The sequence below is a fragment of the Pholcus phalangioides genome, unplaced genomic scaffold (genome assembly GCF_987345545.1).
Source record: "Pholcus phalangioides strain wild (caught in Gottingen) unplaced genomic scaffold, Ppha-v1.0 ptg000014l_1, whole genome shotgun sequence".
Classification (NCBI taxonomy): Eukaryota; Metazoa; Arthropoda; class Arachnida; order Araneae; family Pholcidae; genus Pholcus; species Pholcus phalangioides.
The window spans coordinates 6,972,673-6,997,409 of NW_028301607.1; the positions used below are offsets into that span (position 1 = coordinate 6,972,673).

The 24,737-nt window shown below is 32.6% G+C and overlaps 1 protein-coding gene across 20 annotated transcripts in view; it reads right to left on the minus strand.

The window, feature by feature from the left end:
• The window catches only part of trol (terribly reduced optic lobes), a 328,483-nt gene that overhangs the window by 19,523 nt on the left and 284,223 nt on the right, over positions 1–24,737 (minus strand). For 14 of the 20 annotated variants that reach the window (XM_089241641.1, XM_089241634.1, XM_089241638.1 and 11 more), the window contains 28 exons: positions 24,556–24,658; positions 24,356–24,429; positions 23,272–23,412; positions 22,933–23,133; positions 22,370–22,462; positions 22,188–22,271; positions 21,379–21,618; positions 20,800–20,913; positions 20,519–20,646; positions 19,413–19,499; positions 19,226–19,287; positions 18,280–18,567; positions 15,843–15,949; positions 15,537–15,711; positions 14,538–14,819; positions 13,878–14,156; positions 11,696–11,844; positions 10,603–10,720; positions 9,739–9,919; positions 9,415–9,512; positions 9,035–9,307; positions 6,735–6,833; positions 5,197–5,388; positions 4,634–4,648; positions 3,898–4,158; positions 3,573–3,735; positions 3,344–3,441; positions 1,300–1,371 (listed from right to left, as the gene is read on the minus strand). In XM_089241641.1, coding sequence (XP_089097767.1) covers positions 1,300–1,371; positions 3,344–3,441; positions 3,573–3,735; positions 3,898–4,158; positions 4,634–4,648; positions 5,197–5,388; positions 6,735–6,833; positions 9,035–9,307; positions 9,415–9,512; positions 9,739–9,919; positions 10,603–10,720; positions 11,696–11,844; positions 13,878–14,156; positions 14,538–14,819; positions 15,537–15,711; positions 15,843–15,949; positions 18,280–18,567; positions 19,226–19,287; positions 19,413–19,499; positions 20,519–20,646; positions 20,800–20,913; positions 21,379–21,618; positions 22,188–22,271; positions 22,370–22,462; positions 22,933–23,133; positions 23,272–23,412; positions 24,356–24,429; positions 24,556–24,658 — 4,177 coding nt within the window. The remainder of the gene's footprint in view (positions 1–1,299; positions 1,372–3,343; positions 3,442–3,572; positions 3,736–3,897; positions 4,159–4,633; positions 4,649–5,196; positions 5,389–6,734; positions 6,834–9,034; positions 9,308–9,414; positions 9,513–9,738; positions 9,920–10,602; positions 10,721–11,695; positions 11,845–13,877; positions 14,157–14,537; positions 14,820–15,536; positions 15,712–15,842; positions 15,950–18,279; positions 18,568–19,225; positions 19,288–19,412; positions 19,500–20,518; positions 20,647–20,799; positions 20,914–21,378; positions 21,619–22,187; positions 22,272–22,369; positions 22,463–22,932; positions 23,134–23,271; positions 23,413–24,355; positions 24,430–24,555; positions 24,659–24,737) is intronic. The other 6 variants (XM_089241637.1, XM_089241649.1, XM_089241648.1 and 3 more) reach the window with 4 other exon arrangements.

Sequence of the window (24,737 nt, forward strand, 5' to 3'; positions counted from 1 at the left end):
CTTATACTATGGGTATCTGAGGATATTTTTTACACATGCATTGTATCCCATCTGGTACAATGAAGCTAAATTTATCAAATAACAAAGTTTGGATTTCCTTTTATTGTGAAATTCTTTCTGCCAAAATGTGCTGTATGACTAATACTGCCCAAAAGTAAATCGTAACAAGAAGGAAAGACTTTTTTCTGGATATTATGCTGAAGTGTGGTTTAAGAAAGAAAAGTCTACTGGTTTCCATTGGGAATCAAACCCGGTCCTCTTGCAAACCAGGTAAAAAAAAGCACCACCGGAGGCATGACTATTCCTTCATTATTTATGCAATGTGACGTGATGCACCGAATTAGCGGCCCAGTAGCTTCCCTTAACTGCAGCCAATAGCCCTGGTGGCAGTAGCAAGAGTGAAATGCTTTGATTTTTTTTCTCAGCCCAATGTAAGAAGGAAAGACTTTTTTGCATATTATGCAGAGGAGTGACCTCAGAAAGAAAAGCCTACTGGTCTTTGCCAGGAATCAAACCCAGTCCTCTTGGAAACCTGGCAAGCGCACTATCCGTATAAATCATGAGGGTTTTCAATTTAAAAAAAATGTTAGTCAAGTCAATCTCAAGGTGGAAATCATGGAACATAAAGAGAAGGGTGGTTTTTTGAAAAAATGGAATGTTTTTGAAGATACAAAGTTCAAGTCAAAATAGGATAGCTCATTTAGCTGAGAAGTAAGATCACACGATATCCAGTGCACATTTGTAACTCTCAGATTAAAAGATAGGAAATTCCATACAAAAAGACCATCTCAAAATGTAAAATAAGGTCTCACAAAAATAAAAATAAAATATAAATAAATAAAAAATTGGACCCTGTTGAGTGTAGTGAAAAAGAAAAAGAGTGTGGTGCCAGTGTGTGTGCAAATGGTTAGTTCTAAATGTATGAGAAATATTTCTGTCAAGAACCAACTATTCTATTTCTAAAAAAGATACATCAAAAACAGGATTTCAAATGAAATTTTTAAGAAATGATGCACCTCTATATCTACTATTGGAATATAAGTTACAACATGATTCTAATTCATTACCACTTTGTCATTAAGTTCTGAATCATACATTGTGTCCAGAGTATTGTCTTTATATCTTTATTAATATAACTTGTTAGAAGGCATTATTAGCATTTTGTGAAATTAGCAATTTTTAATAATAGTTATGCATTAGTATTAGTGAAAAAATGAGTGAACAGACAAAAACGAAATTATTGATGCAAATTTTTGAATTAAAAAACAACACTGAAATGGAACAAGCATGCAAACAAACCCCGTTTTTGGTTATAAGCACTAAATTTGCGACCACTGAGAACTTTACACTTTCTCGCCATGCAATTGACAACTGAAAAATAGAGGAAATGTTAATCAAAAGATTCAAGCTCTTTGTTAAAATATTAATGATTTACACTACAATTAGGAATGATATTTACTTGAAAGCACCTCTCAGAATGAAAAATCTAATAAAACATGCATTCTACTTTTTTTTTTTTTTTGAAAAGATCCACAAACACAATGCAAATGCTAAAAAGTGAGAATTTTTTTTTCTGTAGTAGATTCTAAGGAATTATACTACTTTATAGTATTAAAAAAATTAAATCTCATTATGTACAGGAGAAAGTTGATACCCTAGTATTCATTCCATTAAGTAAAGCTGCAATAACTAAACTTTTTTTACTATTCTAACATGCAATGTGTAAAACTAATTCAACGAACTAACATGCTTTGCACAAACTAAATGGAAATGCTTTTTCAAAAACTTTTTCTTCAATAGCAATTTTAATTAAATTTCAACACTTTCCATAGAAAGTATTGAAAACCATTAAAAGTTACTCAGCATTTTGCTCTTAATACTACATTGTGTTTTTAATGCTACAGTCAAAGCGTTCTAGAGAAGCTGGGCTTTCCCACTAGTTCACTCAAATGTCCAGCAATTTACACTAAACCAATTTGTTTTTTTCCAGCTTCAAAGTTTATATGATTATATATTTCTCTTTGCATTATGTATCAAAATCGTAAAAATAATTTTAATTTCAATCACCAACTTCATTTTCACAAATTAAAACCAGACACCTGGAAATGAAGTTTGAAATATTACAGGGTTCCCATAAAGCTGCATATAAAAAAGGTTAAAATTTTTATCAAGAGAGGACACTGCCCGAAAGAAAATCATTAGAAATATACAAATCAGAGTCCTCATAAAACACAGGGTGTACTATTAACAGCTCATTTCTAAATTTACCTGTTACAGGCGCTTGCATAAGGTTTTCATTGACATGTTGACATTGGTGGATAAAGCACTATTGGTGAAAATGTTTTACCTCAGCCACGAATCGACGGCTGAAGCTTTAGAAACGTTTTTGACACAGAAGAGATGGAAAAAAGCCCCAAAGCAGAACATTTTGCATTGCTCTGCAACAAGCTCCCCCCCCCCCCCAATTGAGTGGAAATGTTCTCCAGTAAAAATTCCCATAATAGAGTTTTCTTAATTTTTCTTAAAATTCCTTCAGATTGTTCTGCAGTAGCACTGATTGTTCTGTGACGTGCGTCACAGATTTCGGCATAGTCTGCTTCAGGGGAAGAAAGGTTCATGTGTTCAAAATCACTCCCTTACCGGACTGATTTTCAGTGCCCTCTATCAACAGAAATTTCAACCAATTTTTTTTCAGTACCAAAAAAATCCCCTCTTCATGAGAGTAACTTAACAAGCCTGATAATTTTACTACTAATAATAATAACAACAAACCACATTCAAATGTTCCAGTTACTTCAATTTTTATGAATTTATAAACTATTTATGAATTTATGGGAAACCCTGTATATTTCGTAGAATGAACAGTATTTAAAATACATTGCATTCAGTATGCAGATAATTTGATAACAAAATAAGCTTCAACTTATGCTAAAACGATTAGATGAAATGTTTTTTAAATATTTCTTATCTCTGACAAAACTACATGAAAACTATACTATAAACTCAATTTTGAATGAAAAGGTTTCATAGTATGAAAAAAAAATTAGAGTCCTTTTTATCCGAAGTGTTTGTCAATGCACATTTAGATTCACGAATTAAAATTCAATTTTACTCTTAGAACTTTTGTTGAGTGAAAGTATTCTAAATTTCAGATAATTTTTTTCAATAAAGCTGTTTCTTTGTTTTTCATAAAAAGAAATACCCATCAGTTTACAATTTTATCCCTCAAAATTGTGGAGAAGAGTAAATTATTCATCAAAATTATTTTTTGGATAACACTGGTTCTATACAAATAGTTATCTAAAATGCTCTGATAATCTGTGTTTATGTGGAAAATTCCTACCTCTCACATTGAGGATTATATAGTCTCTTGTGCGTCCAGCATTGTTTGTAGCTGTGCATATGTACCTGCCAGCATTTTCTAACCTCACATCACGTATCCTACAGGAAAGAAGTGTTAAAGGCAATAGGGGGAACTGTAATTCATAGCATGAAAAAAATACTGTATGCATATAAGTTACAAGTATCAAAAGTTGATAGAACTTATGCAAAAAATTTTCAGGGTAACTTACCATAACTCATTATTAACAACTCTAGCATTGTCAGGAAGCGGCTCTCCATCTTTACTCCATTCCAGTGAAGGTGATGGGGATCCAGCAACAGAGCATTTCAACTGAATACTCGAACCCACAAATGCTGTTTCTTCTTTTCGGTCTGGTCTTATTGGTGGTCTTTCTAAAATCACAAAATTAAACTTTCACAATTAAAATTTTCATGAAAATTGAATAGATCATCATATTTCAACAAGAAAATTTTTTAAAAAATTGAACTTCTTTTGATTTTTTGATCTCAGTAAACAATTACAACAAAAAAAAAATTAATGAAGCTAAAACTCACCGCTCACAATCACTTCTCCGACACCTTCTGCTTTTCCAGCTGCATTCACAGCAGTGCAGAGGTAACGTCCAGCATCATTGATTGTTATTCCTTGGAACCTGATGATTCCTCCACTCTGTAAGACACTTGGGGCCATGTTTCCCCCAATTCTACTCCAATCAATAGATATAGGTTGATCACCAGTAGCTGTACAATGAATTTGTATCACATCACCTGGACGTGCAACTTGCCTTGGTGGACTAAGCTGAATCCTTGGTGGAGCTAAAAATAAGGAATGTAGTTCATTTAAGCTTCATATAGCTCATATATTCTTCAGTAATAAAATATTCAGGGGGAAAATACCCTACAAATGTAAAATAAAAATCTTGTTCTATTTCTTTAAATAAAAATATCTAAAAGCTTAATATGAAAATATCTAAAAACTTGAAATAAAAATAAAAGTCTTGTGATCAGCATTTCTCACCCGTTTTGAAGCCAAAGATCAGTAAGACAAGAATTTTGACACACCACAAACTTACAGTATGTGGGTCTAATTCTTCATTTAGCCTATTTGAATACTAATAGCAATCAAATAATTTTTAGTTGATTAGAACTGAATTTTCAGGTTGTGTGTAGATCACCTTCACAGACCATAGGGTTGAGAAACACTGATCTTGATTGATGAATGACACATTTCGACTGAATTGAAATTGAAATGAAACTATACTGCAAAAGGGATGAAAATTAACAGTTTTACCTCTTGCCCATACACCTTCAAGCAGCAGAAGAGAATAAGGAAAAGTAAATTAGTAAAAGAGAGTTTTGCATAACCTTTAAGTTGTACAAACCCTTATGATACACTGTGCCAATACTTTCGAAATTGTGCAAGATAGTGAAATTTACATGGCTTTTATATAAGTTATACAATTTAAAAAACAATATGTAATCCATAACTTTTGACAGTGGTTACCAAACTGAGCACTACTCCCCAGTAGCACACTGTATCATTAGTATATCGAACCAGTAAAGCATTGGCAATGTCGTACATACTTCACCAAACACACCAAACATTTATCATTTTGGCTCACATGTATTGTAAGAGTTAATACAATGTGTAACATATGAACCCACAACTATTTTATTACGAGTATGAAAAAATAAAAGTAAGAACCATTCTTTATTTTAATAAAATAAAACTTTTTTCAAATGTTATGATAATTAAATGTTTTTCTCAGCGGAATAAAGAATATACTTCATTCTCTGTGGATAAAAAAAATTGAAACATAATTTTAAAACAGTCGAATGAACATAAAGCCTTACCAACTACAGCAAGCCTTGCTTTGGCAGTGAAAAGGATTATATCATTATCAACAATGCCTAAACATGAGTATTCTCCAGCATCATCTTTCTGCACATTCTGTATGTACAGTACACCATTTTCTAATCGGTGACTTGCAGGCATGGGTTTGCCATCTGTGCGGGACCACTTAAGGTAAACATCCCTGTCAGTACCTTTTGATAGGAGAAAGAATATAAGTGGGCATTTTCTGAAATAATGAGATATAACCACATCCATAATGCACGATCAAAAGCCATTAAAAAACTCTTCAAAAACGACAGTTTAAGTTGTTCAGCTGCACAGTGATCTATCATTTGAGTGTCTGTACAAAGGAACAAGGGAAAAAATGTGTAAGTGAGAGTGAACAGCATTATTTATAAAAGATTTATAAATGAAGTGCATTTAACTGGTTCTTAAAAATACAGGAGAACTTCAGTCTGCAAATATAATTCGTTCTGAAAAATGTACTCATAATCCGAAACACTCGTTATATCAAAGCAAATTTTCCCATGAGAAATGATGGAAACTTAATTCATTCCATAACAGCCTCCCTCACAATAGCCACGACTGACAAATAAAAAGCAGGTTGATTTCTATTATGTTATTATATTTTCCACTTATTTTATATTGATAATTATTAAATATAATTATACAATATGATTTTAATACACAATCTATTTTTTTGTACATATATGAATATACATTTTTGTAGGACTATGTAGATGAATAAATTTGACTTTTAAAAAGCTAGAGTTATTTTTTCAGAAAGGTACAAAAGAGCAAAGGCTTTATTTTGAGATCTCAGCTTGCATTAACGCACAACAAAAGAGTCATTCATGGACTTCTGCTTATGAATGCTGATCTCATATTTATAGTGATGTCTTAACAAATGGGCCAGGGAAAGACCAAGTCAAGAAAGAGATCTTTAAACTAATGAAAGTTTTCATTAATATGCATGTTCGTGCAGTATTTTTTTAAATTTAAAACAATTCTGCCTTTCATTAAAATAATAAAAGGAGACCCAAAAAATACCTCTGCTTAGGCCCCTGAGCCAATTAATATGACCTTGCCTGCAGTGAGAGAAGGAGAACTGTCTGCTTTAGTTGTGATCATGTGGCAAACAATATGAATACTCGATATGATTGATGAAAAATACGAATACTCTATATGATTGATGAACAATATGAATACTCTATATGATTGATGAACAATATGAATACTCTATATGATTGATGAACAATATGAATACTCTATATGATTGATGAACAATATGAATACTCTATATGATTGATGAACAATATGAATACTCAAAGCCTTGGCCTTATCTATGAGGCTTTGGTACACATACTACTCGTATTGCAAGAGATACTTTTGTTTATCAAGTCAAAATCGGTCGAAAGCTTTAACATTTTTCCTTGCATTATAAGACGTAGCTCATTGATCAAGTCAAATCTTTTGTACACTTTGCAAAAAACTATAGTGATTCAAAGTTTTACTGTGAATGAGAAAAAAGTTATACCTCTAACAAAGCATCTCAGCTCAACACTGCTATTTACAGAAGCTGTAGTAACTCTGTCTTCCACCATCACTTCAGGTACAACTGAATCAGTTTCCTCAACTGTAGAGGGAGAAAAAATCACAAACATTTTGAAGATAATATTATGACTAAGTTCTAGTTAAGACAGTATAATACATGTCAATTTTGCTATTATATCTTTGGATGTTAATATTTAGAAATATTGAAAGAAAAAAATTAATCTGAGAAAGAGTATGAGAAATGTGTATACAGTAAAACCTCCTCTAACGGCCACCTCCGAACAATGGTAATCTCCAAACAACCGCCATATTGTGTTGGAACCAAATGCATCCCCATATTAACATTACAAGAAACCTCTGGAAAAACAATTTCAAACAATGGGCAATTTGGACATGGAGTCTAAATATGAGAAAATCACAATGAGAAAAATAATTTTCAAGCGAATTTTCCTGCTCCTTGAACATTATGAGGAAAAAAGATTATGTATGCTTTCTCTTTTCCTGGGTACAAATGCTAGATGAGTATATTGAAGGCAGTGGAGAGGAAAAAAAATTTGGAGATAATATAGGGAAGATTAGAAGAGACCTGTTGTCAGCACTCTAATCACTAGAGCAGTGTTTCTTAACCTTTCTGAATCTACGGACCAGTGAGAGTCTGAAACAATTCAACGGACCATAAACTTACAGCATGAGAGTGTCCCATATTTTACGGGACTGCCAGAATGATTAGAATTTTGGCTGTTCCGACTATTTTATAAGCTGGTCTTGTTTTTTTTTCAACAAACCTTATTTGAATTTTTAATGTTTTTTAAATTCATGAATGCTGATAACTTTTATAGCTTATAAATCATATGACAGTTATGGGTGCACTTAAATTAATAGTGATATTCAGTAGTCCTTCATTCTTTAAGCATTTGTAATTTTTCAGCAATTTTAGCAACTATTGTTGATTTATGGCCACATTTTGGTAACACCTATGGCAATGTTTTTGGTGACAATCGATGATATCCTGTATTATGCTGTATTTCAGATCCTAGCTTCCCGTATTTTACTTAATGAAAATAGTTACCAGAATTTTTTTTTCAAGAAATACATCTTTTCTAACAGCAATTTGCAGCAGCCCATCATTTCAGCAAATTTTTCAATGTTTAGCAGATTTGTCATAAATTGAGTTTTTTTTGGCTGCAATTACTGATATCATGTACTTTAGGTCGCAATTTCCCATATTTTCCTCGATGAGATATGGTGACGCCAAGTATGAAGCTGCAATTTTTATTTGAATCCAAAAGGAGATATTACCAATATCAATTACACCAATTGTACAATTTTTTCAATTCACTTGGAAGTAAATTACCAAGTCTGCCTGCAGACCACCTTTTTCATAGTCGAGGACCCAATCTCGTCCATCGACCACATGTTGAGAAATGCTGCACTAGAGGGATATGTAAATTATCCAATTACTAGAAAGCCTTTGTTTATTGGACACTCTCTACCATAAGGAATGGTTTGGTGCAAAAAAAATAAATAAATAAAAAATGGTGCTCCAAATAGGAATAGACGTTTAAAGGGTATCTTTTTTTGGGAATGTGTCAATCTTTTTCTTCCCTTTTTTTAAAATAAGAATGTATGTCTTCAGCTATTGGATTGGACTCAGAAATGCCCTGGAAAGAAGGTCTAGTTGAAGGTGCCCTGGAAAGAAGGTCTAGTTGAAGGTGAAATGCAAACAGAGAACTATCATCTGGGGTTGCTTGCAAACCACCTTTGTCCATATCAGTTTTTCTCGCTTATGGTGTTCTATCTGAGCACTGCAAGCCTGAATGAATTTTAGGATGTTATAATAGTGCTGTAGATCGATTAATCCATTATTATAATATTATCAAAATATAATAATAATTTTAATATAATCAATTATATAACTACCGTAATGAGTTGCAGAATGGATTATCATTTCACATGCTATAAATACACATAGATCACAAATTTTACCTTTTTTCCAGAAATAAAATTACCACTCCCAATAACAGCCACCTCCCTATAGCGACCACATTTTCACGGCCCTGTAAGTGGCTCTTGTTGGGAGGTTTTACTGTAAATTGCATATTTAGCACATAATACAACATAACACAATTGGTCATTAAAATGCAATAATATACTTGTTAACCAGATTAAAATAATTTTTGATTATGTGATATACCATTATTTGCAATTATTTGATATCTGTGATTATAACTACAAAAAATGGAAATAATAAACCATTATTTCATTGTTCCACATTATTCATACCAATCAACTGTATACGCTCTTCGGAAACACCAGATGCACTTCTGGAAGAGCATATGTAAACACCAGCATCACTCTGAGAAACTCTACGGATTTCCAAAATGGCCTTTCCATCCTCAGTCCTGCCTGGTTGTGCATAAGATACCAGTGGGTGCCTTAGTTTCCTCCACGATACACTTGGGCGAGGATCACCTTCAGCTGTACACTCAAGTCGCACAAGTTCTCCAGGTCTTACACGATATGGATTTGCTTGTAGAATTCGAACAACCGGAGATCCTGCCATATTAGAAGAATTTTAATGCATAATATAAAAAAACTACATCTTTGTTATGACAAAAGTTATATATGATTCAAATTAAAATATTCTCATGAAGTTACTTTACCTTGAATTCTGAGCACTGCACTTGCTGTAACTCGTCCACCCAGATTCTCAGCAGTACAAATGTATGTCCCTTCTTCATCGCCAGTAACTCTGTTGAATCTGTGAAATGGAAAGTGCAGAAAATCCAAATTGACTTCTATTTTATTATTTTACTGTTGTTAGGATTGTTATGTATGTATGTTCATTAAAAAAAAATCATGTTAGCATGAGATTACCAAGACATAACATAAAAAAAGCCAAGAGTTTTGTTTTTGTGAAAGTGCATATGAATAATTTCTCAGAAAGGTTACTTTACTTTGAAGAAATAAATGACAAGAAGTGTTACCTGATGACACCACCATTCAGAATTTCTGTGCTACTAGTAAATGGACTGCCATCAGCTCTAACCCATTCTACAGTAGGTGATGGTACACCAGCAGTTACGCGACACTGGAACAAACAGCTTCCACCTCGGATAATGGTCTGAGTTGCTTCTGGATAGAGCTCTATTGATGGAACTTCCCGCCCTGAGAGAAAGAATTGCATGCTTCAATAAGATTTGAAGTTATGAATCATTTATCAATTAAGACTTGAATATATTAGAAAAATAACTTTGAATTAAAAATAAAGCGAGTAGAAGCCTGTACATATAAATTTGAAACAGAATACTAATGGTACTAAAGTCAGAAGATTCTATAATATGCACATAACTACAGTAACCCACAACTATACCCAGTTGCAGGCAACTTATAATAATTTTGGTTCACATCTTATGGAGATGGGGTTAAGAAGAAGGAATATAATTTCCTGATGTGTAGATAAGTAACGTTAATTTAATAATAATACTATCCAGTTTGAATCTGAATTTATGTTAGTGGTTATGAAAATTATACATCAACTTTATTAAGTATAGTTTTTGTGCTTTCATTGTGAAATCTGTTATTCCTAAATGATGTAAGATAGTCAGCATGAACATTATATGAAAAAAATTTAACTTTTTATGACCTTACCACTTTCATATTTTATTTGAGGCTATTTTTGTCATTTCATCTAAACCAGAAATGCGTAACTCACACATTTGTACTGAACAAAAGATATTATAATTTCCTAATGTACACCCTACAGGAAAAGTATTTAATTTGTATGTTAAGCAAGATTGTCTAAATGAGGGTCCACTACTAATGCATATACATATCATAAGGTGTTTTACTTTCAACTTCAACTATAGCAGATGCTTGAGCAGTTCCCACTTTGTTCTCTGCTTGACAAATGTAGAGGCCTCTGTCTTCAACAGTCACATCAGAAATGTACAGGTTTCCATTTTCAACCTAACAAAGCAGAAAAAAAAAAATTACAAAATGAAATGAGCTACTTTATATGTCAAGTGATACAGGGATATAAATTGAAAGCATAGTTAAGTTGAATTGTAAAACTTGGTAAATTGCCAACCCTGGCGCAGATTGGATGAAGATATATGCAAATAGGGGTATGGCATTTTACTGGCAAACTATTGATCCTAGAGGTATACCTCCAATTAGAAAAAATATATAGTAGTACTTAGTGTAGTACTTAGATATTGTCATTCGTGTTTCAAGGGGTTGTTTAGTTGTTAAAATACTTTAAAATACAAAAATTAACTTTTTATACAGTCCCCAAGTGCCCCAAAACCCAGTAAGAAAGTTGTTGCGGTGTCTCTCCTGATACTAGCTAAAAGACTTCCATGTTTCCAAGTACAATATTCACTGATATATTCATATAAGAAAAATGGAGGAAAAGTGGAAAAAGCAGCTCTAAATGCTGAAAAACCATTTTACTAACAATTTAAATAAATGCAAGCAAAACAGTTTTTCTGCATTTAGAGCTGCTTCCCCCCCCCCTCCAAGTTTACTGTTTTTTGAATTTGAATATCTCAGTGAATATTGCACTCATAAACATGGAATTTTTTCCTTTTGACATAAGTAGAGACAGGGCAACAACTTTCTAATTGGGTTTTGAGGCACACTAGGAGTGTATAAAAAGTAAATTTTTTTTATCTGAGTACTACAACATTATTTGGAAGCTTCTTTTAATTGGAAGTATACCTGTAGGATCAACAGCCCGCCAGTAAAATGCCATATCCCCTGTTTGCTATGCCCCGTACATTTGAACAAAAAAATTTGCACCACAACACCATTAATTTTTTAATCATACTTACGCATTGAGATATTACAATCAATGGCACTATATTGCTAATCAAAACTAGCAAAATATGAAAAAATTACGCTTGCTGACCAGATCATAAGAAAGATAAATTTCATTCTCACCCTGTGTCTATTGGACAAATCTGCTCCCACTTTGGTCCATGTAACCGTTGGTACTGGTGAGCCACCCACTATGCAGCGTATTTCTCCATTGGCTCCTTGCGAGATAGTTTGATGCTCTGGCTCAACTTTTGCTGATGGGGGACTTCGACCTCAATAGGGGGGGGGGGGGAAATGGGAAAAATTAGTTATTTCTGAAAGCAATTAAATCAAAACTGTTTCCTATATTCCATTTTTTTGTATTAAACAAATCTACATTAATAACAAGTTTTGAAAACGACTGCTCAAGACGGCTGTCAAATCATTTGTCAAATGAACAATCTTTGTAGCCGATGATTGCAGGAATATATATAGCCTGCTTCCATTTACCAAAATTTTTTTAGATGGCGTGTGCTTACTTTGAATGTTCTGTGGGGCTGTATACATAAAACTATAAAAGTTATTGATTTGTTATCAAGTTCATATTGGTAATGTGATTATTTACATTTGTAGGAAATGTATTGAATGAAATTTGTTTATTTACAATTTACTTGTACAGTAAAATCTCTGGGATACTAGCAGGAAAAAACAATTGTCAATAACAGAGGAATGACCAGAGGTCCGCTCACAAAAGGGAATGAATCAATAGTTTGAAATGCACACTTTTATAATACACTGGGAAATTATTATTTGGCCATAAAAGAGGGATGACTGCATATGAGGAAGATTTGTTATGACGGGTTTTACTGCATAAAGCTTTTTCTTTATTTTAATTTTCATCTTTGTTCTCAATGATATTTAAAGAATTCAAAATTGTTTTAAAAAACCGCACACAAATTTTGTTTCATCTTCATCGCTGTGGTCTCATAATTTCGCCCGACATTAATTCATATTATGAAATGATAATTGTATCAAATTTAAAAAAAAAAAAAAAAAAATCAAACCTCATACATTGTTCAGATTTTTAGTTTAATTTAAATTTTTTAACCATGAATTCAATCATTGCAGATTAATGTTCAAACTTTGAACATCAACAAGTTGAATATCTTGATAAATATTGCATTTATAAAAATACAGAATTTTTTGTAAATAACTCCTCAGAGCAAGACTTGTACATTACTAGGCCTGCTAGAAGAACTTTTCAGTAGCTTGAGGCTACAAAGTGTGTTTGTAATATGTGTGTATGTAATTTTTGTGTATTATATGTTTGTATTTGTGTAACACATGTCTAAATTTGTGTATTACATGTCTGTATTTGTGAAATAAATAAAAAAATATTAGAAGATAAAATACAGAATCTTCATAAAAGTTGGTTGATTTTTTATGTACGCAACCTCTTAAAAATTTATAGCATATTAAATTTCCAAACGTATTTTAAAAACATTTCGTATTTGTAAGCATGTTTCAAAAATAACAAGTAACAGAGAGAACTAGATGAAGAATTTGGGGACAAAACATCTATATATCCACAAAAAATAAAATATTTTTTCTTAGGATCGATCATTCATAAAAGAACAAAATTCACATAATGCAGTTATAAATGTTTTGGTGGCGTAAAAATCTGAAAAATTTACACTGATACTTTGAATATAATTCTACATACATTTAAAAATTTTTACATCGCATAAGTTGTAGTTGTTTGGCCTAATTTTACCCATAAAATTGGAGACAAAAAAAAAAATAGATAGGAGCAATGCATAGGAGTATCTTCTTAATCTTAGTTCCGTATATCCCGCCCCCCTTTCCTTACATATATTGTACCATAACTATTTTTTTATTTATACGATTCTTATGCCATTGCTGTTTGTTTTTTCATGTAATCATGAGTATCTTGTTATATACTCCCAGGGGGTACACGTATCAGGGATTGGAAAGAACCATTAAATCAATACAATAATAATATACTCCTTACATGCACTTGCTGTTCATGAATAAGCAAAAATGAGAGCTTTTAAAGTTTTTAAAACTCTCTTAATGGCACGATTCATTATTTTATGGAAACTTTGCCCACGAGACGCTATCAATGAATTCAATGAATCACCTTGCATTTTATTTCACCATAACATTTTTAATAAGAGCAAATTTATAGGAATCACAATGGTGGATAATCAATATGACATTTAAAGCAATGTTTTCATTATTCATAAAAGAAAACAAAAATGTGAGCATGCACATTACTATACAACTGATTCCATCCAACACTTACGTCCAAAAAGAAGACGAGCTTGTGCTTGAGCAGTACCATGAACATTACTCGCTGTACACACATATACTCCTTGATGTGCTTCAGTTACACGAGGCAAAGTAAGAACACCACCAATTTGGCTGCTGTCGGAAGGCAATTCTCCTCCAGAGAATGCCCAAGATATAGACGGTGTTGGTGACCCAGTCACTCTGCATTCAAATCTAACTGTTTCGAATCTTTGGGCTTCATAAGTTGATGGAGAAATAGTCAACTGTGGTTCTTCTGATATATCTTTATCGTCTTTGATTCAAAATACAAATACAAAATAGTTAGATGAACACAACCTTTTTTTTAATATAATTATAACCATAAGATTAACATTTTAAAGACTGGATAAAAATTCATAAAGTAAATATATCACTAAACTTTAACAAATTTGAGAGGCAAAAATTAACATACCACCATTTACTTCAATGAAATACAATGAAACTTGCCTAAGATGGATACTATGAGACGGAAACCAGTCTTGAACTTACTATTTCAGTCCACTAACGTTCCGTTTCATAAAGGTTTAATTGTATTACATTTTAAATAAAATCAAAACATGTATGTTCTGAAACCACACATGATAAATCAATGTGCCTGGTATTGCTTGCTATTCATATAGCATGAGCTACTTACCACCTCTGACCAGAAGTATTGTCCTCAGCATTTCGAATCCAGCATCATTAGTGGCTGTACAGAAATATTCTGCTTCATCACTCTTTCTTGCAGATGGTATTCTGAAAAACCCTCCGATGAATGTTGCCTGTGGATTAATCTGGTTGTTTCGACCACCGGTCCAACGTATCTGTGGCTCTGGGAATCCCTCGGCAATACATCGGAATTCCACTGGATCTCCAACACTGACTTCTTGGTAATGAGGCTCAATTGTGAGACGTGGTGGAGTTGGTTGACCAGTACCTAAAAAATTAAAACAGAAATAAAAAGAATAATCTTTAATCAATCTGTCCACATATTTTATTTTGAATATTTTAATTTGATATATTATTAGATTTATATAAGATTCTGTTCATATATCTTTATCAAGATATGTGAACAGAATCTTATACCAGATCTTTATATCTCATGAACTGGCATGTTAACTGAATGTAACTGGTAGGAATCTGAGACCATATAGAAATTTAAATCAAATACTTTTTTCAGAAATAACTTTTTTAAACTTAAATGGCTTATAGCAGGGGTCTTGAATGCAAGCGGAGCTCTTTGGTAGCATTTGAATTACAGCTGATTGACCTGCCAGCCTCAGTAATATTTCTGAAATGTGGCCAGTGCTGTATTAACTTGTTGAAGATGACTGGTTTATAGGATGATGGAAGGCAAAATTTGAACTTTTTCTTTGCAATTGCAAGTTGTGAGCACACAAACTGGAAGTTTTTTTCTACAACTAATTGGTTGAGAGAATTAGCTATTGGGTAACAATAAGAGTCCCTCTGAACATGCATGAATGCCCAAATAAGTTGAAAATGGAATACAAGTTTGTGAATTTTTATCAGAATTAATAAAAAAAAAAAACCATGCACTGTTAACATGACAAATGCTGATTTCCAATACGCAAAATTACATCCAGAAGGTTAAATATAAAATCATATCAGAATATTTTTAAAATAACTTGCATACCTTCAACTAAAAGAGTTGCTCTGTCCTGTGCAACACTAGTCAGGTCTGATCCAGTGCATATGTAAGTACCAGTGTCTTCTGGACGAACACTTGGAATGGAAAGAACTCCACTGGTCTCTGTGGCTTGGGCAGGCATTGCAGCACCTTCTTTAGTCCAAACCAGAGTATATGTCACCTAATGTTATATAATAAAATAATAATTTGCCTGAATAAGAAGTTACTTTCAATTTGATATCCATGCTGATATATTTTTCAAACTCAAAGATATTAGAATTAGAAGCCTACAACAATAGAGGTTTCACTTACATCACTGACTTGGCTGACCCCAGTGCACCTGAATGTGACAGTTGCGCCAACTGGCACTCGCTGCGTCCGTGGCTCTTCAACTCTCACACGGATTGTAGGGCTAGTTCCTATATAAAAAATACATTAAACCAATATTTTTTCCTCTAGAGAATTATTTATTATGCTATTAAACTATTATTTATTATTATCATTATTAAGCTTGACAAAGCACAATTTTCAAACTTTTTTTGAAACTCTAAAACTACAATAAATACTCCTGAACTCTTAACAGAAGAACTATGCACAAATAAACAGATGTATAACTATAACAGATAACTAAATATAGATTATCATATCATAACAAGAAATGTAGAAAAAAAAATCATAGCTTGTATTTTTTACTACTCAGATTTCTAGAACAGTGGCTCCCAAATCGGGGGTGCCTATACCTCCTTCCCCCAGGGGTCTATGGCCCAATTGCAGAAATGCAAAAAAAAAAAATTAATGATAAGTTAAAAAAATAATAAATTACTTAAAAAGGAGGATTTCAATTAAATTAATGCAAAAAAGCACTACTGCAAAGTTTACAGGCTGTAGCAGTAACATTGTTATGAATTGACAAAAATTGTATTTGAGATGAGAACTCTCACGTGAAAGGTTGTTTTTGTTATTTTGTAGGTCACATTGTTATTGTATCACATTTACTTGTATTGGATAAAATGCCCTCCATTGTTCGAAAGCATTCTTGCTGATAGATGGCTGTAGTTTCTGCTGCTATAAATGGCAGTTACCAATATTTGTGGGGGTCCACCACTAAAAGTGTTTGGGAACCACTGTTCTAGAGGCTATAGTCTTCTAATCAAAAGCATCCTTAAAGTTAGCAAAAACTGCTTTACTGAAAACGCACTTATCCTACAGAAGTTTGCAATGAATGCACAATGACTTTTGTTCCCTTTTAAAAAGAGAAAAATTGAATGTTTACTCACATAATATAGCAAGAAATTGCAAAAAAACTTGTAACTTTTATGCCTCTGTCCAAGCATCATAACACAGCGAATACTTAACTTTATAAGTAGAATTTCACCGTTTTGTTTTTTTGCTTCTTTTGATCACATTTGGATGAAAAATGAGTTTTATACAAATAACTGTCAATCTCCAAAAAGTAAAATTCAATACACACAATATTATATATGTAAGGTTTGAGAAAAGGTACAATAATTCAGATTTGGTTTAAGAAAAAAAAGTCTGAGTTATATATGCAGCTGTCAAAAAAAAAAACAAAAAAAACACACATTTCCTCCCCCCCCCCTACTTTTTTTTAAAGAATAATATTTATTAATGCAGAAGTTCAAACAGTTAGTGGCAGGTCATAGGTTCAGAATTAGGATGTTTACAGGAGAAAACATTTTCTCAAACTTAATTTCGATTATTTTTGATACTTTAAAAATGTGTATGTGCCAATATTCAAGCACAATTTACAACACCAAAAATTATGCATGAAAATTCTCATAACATTACATGATTATAATGTACATGAATTAGAAAATGGACGGCTTTTATATAAAAGAAACCACAAGTGTCATTTTAAATATTTTTGAGATATACCGACATCTGAACTATTGAAAGAGGTGGGATTTTTCATCTAAATAGAACCAAGTGACAAATAGGCTGTGATGCAAAAAGTGTGCACTTGAACCAACTACCAAACTGAATCAAAGATAAGTTTAAATAGCTTTTTCTCAGTTTTGATTTAATGGCGCTTGATTCCTTTTATATAAAAGCTGTTCAAATGTGAATTATATGTTATTATTTGCATAATGACTAATGCAAAATACCATTACAAAAATATTTAATAATCCCCTTGAAAATTTTAAATAGCACAACTCTGAACAGTTGGAACATCCTGGAATCGAAAATTGATTAGCCATGATAATATGTCACAAATTTTCTTACACACGTATCCAAAATTTTCAATATACATGTGAAACTTTTTTTTCCTCTTTCATGCGTTAGTAAAACTACTTCTACATTAGATTTTTGTCAGTTATATTCTACAAATCTGGCATGATTTTAAACCAAGAGTTAGCACAAAGCTAAGCAAAATGCTTTTCTTTAGAAGTAAGTTAAGTTCAAGCGATTCCAACACAACATTGGACTGTCACAGATGTGCACACATATGAATATATAGACACATTTATATGAACAAAACATAGAGAAAGGACAACAAAAACAAAGACGTATACTGACTGCTTTTTTCTAAAAGGCATCTCTGCTACACAAGTACGTACTTAGAATTTCTGAGTCAGAAACAACCACACCATGAATAGAGAACATAAACGTTGAAGATAGGAAGGTAAAGAGTGTGAGGCATAGTTCAGTATAGAAAATAGAGCTCCTACAAAGCTTTTTCATCTACAGCGAAATGGCTGACAAGAGAAATAATTGCCCCAAAATTTACCCAAAATGGCCAACTTGGCGACTTTCTGGATGCTCCGATTTTTGGAAACTGCACGACAAGTATACAGCCCGTGGTGATGGCTGTCAACAGAATATATTGACAGAATGCTGCCTGAAGATGTACTTTTCACTGCAGTCGAGAAATCGGGTGGATTCACAGTGTGGTTATTATGAAGCCAATATACTCGATACGGTTGACCGCTGATGACAAAACACTCTATAGTGGCGTTTTCACCAATATTCTTTACCAGTGTCGTGGGTACCACAGATAACTGCAGAGTATCATTGCCTAAGAGAAGTAGTGTACAGCAAAATTTTTTTTTCATTGAATAGATCAATACAAGGAGTTGCTCAAGACCGATTGGTAAACGATTCATTTATCAGTTTAATTCATACAATTAAATTTGAAGATATTTCAACATGAATTCACAGATCATTTCATACACAAGTTTTTATTTTCTCATAAAGTATATTTGTTAATTATTATTTCAGCAGTCATTGAAAATATGTGAAATTTACAGTAAATGGGCTGAAATATTTTACTTTTATCTAATAATTTAAATGTTAAAAGGAACATTTTCTCATGAAAAGAAGGAATTTTTGAATGAGAGTTGAAAAATATTTTATACAATCACAAATACAGTTTTTTAAGAAAGTTACAAAGAATCAAATTATTGAGCTCAACTCACAGAACTATCAACTGCACATTATTCTATGAATATTGAATAAAATAAATAAGAAAAATGTATTTTGGGACTTCATCATGTGATATTAGGTTGCATTTAGGATGGCAAGACATTAAATTATAAGGATGTATATCAGTTCACAAAATTTTTTCTTTATTTCATTATGTAATTACCTATTTTTGAGCAATATCATTTGGAATTAATTAAAATAACATTGTTAATTCATATGCACAGAAAATTTAAAAATAAATTTTTTTTTACCTCCAGTTGGTTCACATCTACCTCCAGGTTGAACAGGTGTTCCTCTATATCCTGGTGCACACCTAAGAATATTCATGCAGATATAAATATTACCAAGAAGTATAGATAAATGTTCATTGTTTTTATATGTATAAAAAATAAATGCACACACACACACACACACACACAAAAACATTCCAGAACTTACTTCTCACAATTTCTGCCGATGTATCCGGGTGGACAAGCATTGCATGTTGGCTGCCCATCATTATCACTCAAACATGTTGGGGAAAACCTGAAAGTTCAAAAAAAAAAATTGTGAAGAAATAAATATATATGGATCATGTTCAATGCAATGTATACTGCACACTGATCATTCATATTCTTAAATAAATACATACATAAGTAATGATAATCAAAAGAGCCTATTATTCAAATTCAAACAGAAGCCATCATACAAATTAAACATGTTATAAATAATTTACAAGTTATGCAGGCTATACAACAAGGAAAAAATTCTAATTATAAAACCTAATCGTTTAAATTAGCAATACTGATTTCACAATGGTTCTATCAACCTTCCAAGTACATCAATTGCTTAAAAATACATAAAATATTTAAAGTTATGCTTCAGACAAAAGGCCTGAGAGGTAATACAACTATTTGAGCTCATTGAAATTTCAATGCAACCAAATCAATATTGAAACACTATGCCATAAATCATTCCATGCTCTTTTGTTTTCAGTCATACTTGAAAATATATAAGTGCCTTCACATCAAAGATGGACATTTGCAACCTTCATTAAGTAGAGAAAAAACTACTTTCCATTGTGCAACTTCCATTGAATTATATACTGGTGATTTCTTTTGAAGCCAGAAATAATGTGTTTGCATCTGTTGTTGATAGACACAGATTTTGCCATTCAAAAGAGTGAGAAAAATCCTATAGGAAACCAATGCTAACTCAATTTTGATTTTTTTTGACAGGTGTCCATTTTTGATATGAAGTCACTCAAATATAGTCAAACCTCACAGTATAATGTCTATGTCAAGCCTACAAACGGGAGGGAGAGAAATGACTTACATTGCCGTGAGCAATAGTGCCTGGTATATGTTAAGTTTAAAGAGCATAACTTCTACCACTTTTAATATCATCCCACTAATAACATCAATTTTTGAAGGTTTTTTTTACCAGCTTGATTGAGCAAACTTATTTATTAATTCCCTTAGCTTATGAAGTCAATTTTATTTAGTTCCCCCAGCAGAGATCATGCTATGCTGAAGTCAGATGCTATTTATGTTCAGGAAACTCACTGATTGGGAGCAGTAGTCAGAGGACATGGGCATGGCTTGCAATCTTCTGGCGTTCCTCTTGTTGCATCACCGTAAAAACCATCCGCACAACGCTCACAGTTTTCACCAACTGTATTATGACGGCACCTCTGAAGAGAAAAATGATTGATACGTTACTAACTCATACATAACACAAATGTGTATATATATATATATATATATATTATCCAGGTTTAATAAAATAACAAAAAGTCAATTAAAATAGTCTTATGTTAGATAAACTAGAAAAAAATTACTCTTACCACACATGTTCCAGTTGCTGCATGGCAAGATTCAGAATGACCATTGCAATTGCATCTTGTGCAACGTCCAAGTCCAGGACCACTTGTATCTCGTATGTAACCAGGGGCACATTCCTACATAGAGAATATAAAGGGTGAAAGTTACAATATGGCTAAAATAGATTTCGATTCTACATGCTGGAATTATCTTGATATATTATTATAAATCAGCGGGTCTCAATCAGTGCTTTGTATGCACTTCCCAGGGCATCCAAAACTACTCAAGGAAAATAAAGTAAATCTGAAAATTTGATTAAAAAAAAAAGAGGCTTATGGAGATCACCATAGAAATTATGTGCTATAAAAAAGATCTGAATCAAAGGTTGAGAACCACTGCCCTAAACTTATAAAAGAAATATCTCGAAATAGTGAAAAGGAATTTACATTAATAACTAATGTGGAAATAATACAGTATTAGTTTACCTAATACTACGTTTTAGTATAAATAGTATAAGAAGTAACACAAAGGTTATTAAATTCTTATTAAAAATATTTAAGTGTAAAATTTGACGCACTTATAATAGATAAATCTGCACAAACCTCACATGAAAGTCCAATATAACCTGGAGGACAGACACATTGCTCAACTTCAACTGCCAGCCTCTGACCAGTGCTCTGGGGTACAGCAACATCCATCTTCACATCTCGTAATATTGTCTGCTGCATTCTATTATGGAAAGATGCCCGGATAAGGAGAGCCTCAACGTTTGCTAAGATCTTCATGAAGTCCTCTCTTGTAGCTGAAGTTGGTCCCCTAGAATCAACTCTTTGCCAGTTTGTCTGAAAGCATTCATGTATTTGATTTTAGTAAAAAAATAGAACTTATCAGTATATCAATAAAGTTTATGTTAAAAGAAGAAAAAATTGCAATCCCCCCCCCCCCCCGCTCCAGAATTCGAATAAATATTACTTAGAATGAGAAGCAAACATGTATAAATGCAAATTTTCTTCCTATTTTTCATAGGAAGAGCACAGTAGGTATCACTAGGAGTTTTGCCTTGTTCTTAATGCAATGGATCTTGCTTATAATGCTTTTCAAAAAAATCCATTAAAAAATGTTATAAGTGGGAAAATGCTTTGAATGGGAAATCCCAATGAGTATTAGTAAAAGCTGGAAGCACAAAAATAAGTTGTACTAACCAGGAAAGTATTCTAAAAGGGAATTTTATGAACGAAACCCACTGTAAGAGAAAAACTGGTTCCAATTCTACATTCACCATCGAACCATGAAACCAATGCTTTATCTAATTTGTAATCTTCAGATATGGAAGAACAATGGCGGAAGAAACCTAACCAAGTACTGTAAAGTAAATAAGAATAAAAAAAAAATATATATATTCTCAGCTTACCTCTCTCAATTCAATTTCAAATGTTCTGACTTCTTGAGGATTTAATGTTGGAATATTGACATAAAACACTGATATACCATTGCCCTAAAAACAAATGTATAAAATATGATGTAGAAAAAAAAACATCCACATAGATATACATTGATTTGAAATGAAACAGGATAAATAAATGCATTATTTACAGTCATTTCAACATCTGCATCCGCATACAGATCTCCTCCATCACCAGCAGTATACTGCTGACTGTAATAAAGCTTTCCCCCATATGATGACAGCTGTAAAAATGAAAAATGAATAATGAGTGTCTGAAGTATCAGTTTGATTCTGCAAAAAATAAAATAAAATTCCCAGGAAATATGACAAAATTAATTAGGTTAGAGATAACTCCCATTTGTAAAACAAATATTCCTGCTAGGAATACATGTTTGATAATACATATAATTTTCTTTTGAACAATACCAAATGGATAGAATATCAGTTTCATCAAAGTAAAAATCTTTCAAACCACATAACTAAAACAAGAATAGCATTGAAAATTAAAAATAGTCATACATTGTCATGAATAAGTGAACAAGGTACAGCAGTGCCTTGCAATACAGAGTTCAAATTCACTGGGGCTGTAAATGCATGCAACTATCAAACAGACTTATATGAAAAATATAAGAGAGTAAGAATATACTTATAAGAGAGTCTTTGATAAACATGCATGAGGTATATTCAAGATGTTTCACAATTCACAACTTGCCTTATTTCCTAGGAACTGAGCTGGAAGAGACCAGAACAATGTTTCTGCTTGTTCTGGTTCACGTGGGAATGATGTGAAACTAACTTCATTTTGGCTCGGATTTACTATAATACCTTCTGTTATTGTTCTTGTTCGGAAACGACTAGTCAACTGGAAGTTGTGAGCATAAGGATCTGGTAAATCTTGTAGCCTCATTTCAGTCTGAATGAGAAAATAACAGAAAGCCAAAGTCAGTTTGATTTTAGCTAATAAATATGGAAATATAACACCCGCATCATTTATCACAAGGGAAATAAAAATTAAAGAAACTTATTCACAGTAATAAGAATCTGAGCATACTTGACTTCTGTAATAAGAGCTGCTACTACACTGCTGTGTCACACCGAAACAGAAGCATGGGGAACAGCCTTCAGGATTTCTTGCTTCCAGGTTGAAAAAGCCTTCTTTACACTGATTGCAATTCCTTCTTTGCACATTTGGCTGGAAGGGGAATGCAGAAATATCAATTGTAGCAAACAATGAAGTTTAACAACCCCCCCCCCCCCAAAAAAAAAAAATTCAAGGCATTTAGAATTGACAATTGAAAAATACAACTAGCTGAAGAATGCACATTTAGTTATATGCATGCACATAACATTTAACAATAGAATTCATGAAACTACATTTATTACATGAGCGTCTTTTCCCGGTGTATAATGACCTCAAAACTACTAATGTATGTTTCAAGAAATTTCATACCTTCTACTATGAACTTCATAGTAGTAGGTAGCAGTATACATTGAAGCAATTAAAATAATGAGTGGAAGTTGTGAAAGGGGCTTCTTTTCATAGAATAAATTTTATACACAAATGTCAAAACAATGATTACAGGTAATGAATAACCCTCTTGAAAAATATATATACTGTGAAGCCTGTCTAAGACATTCCACGAGACAGAAACCCGTCTTGAACAAAATAAAATAATCCCATTGGCCAGGGCCAGGCACTAGGTCAAAATGGCAACTAAAGAATTAGTATTTCGTAATTGGCGCCTAAAATTTTATTTTTGTAGTTACTAAATTGCAGGCTGAGAGCAGCATAAAATGTTTGGAATTTGTTGCAGCATATCTGCCAACATGAAAGAGGGTCACTATGTCCTGAAAAAGTCAAACAAAGCATTATTTTGGATCTTTTTATTTGGATAAAAAAAATTTGGCACCTAAAAAAATAGTTCTGACGGCTAGATTTTTTTGCTATTTGTCCAGCCCTGAAATCAATTATCATTGCTTTAATGTGCAATTTTATAGAACGGAAGCCTCACTAAATTAGAATATTATTTTGACTTCTTGATGTTTCATTTCGTACAAGTTTTACTGTATGTATTAAGAGAATTTATTATTCATTCACGTGAAAATGTTACATTACAATTTTTACACATACATACTTTGCATGGACAATTGTTCCTGAAATCACATTCTAATCCCAGACTGCCTCTAGAATCACATTGACATGATGGTTCTGCATAAAATATAACAAAAGAAAAAAAAATACATTATACTTAAAGCATAGAAAAGAATCCAAATCCTTTTTATAACAAATAAGTAAGCTGTGTCACTATAAATGACAGCTAAACAATCTGCTTACCAATAGCTGGTTGACAATCATTAGGGGTGCCTCCACTGGCATCACCAACAAAACCTGCAACACATTCTTCACAGAAGTCTCCTTCAGTATTATGCTGGCAGTTCTGCAAATGAAAATGTAAAACACATGACCACATAATCAATAAGATTCTAATATAGATAGAGTACATCAAATTCTCTGTA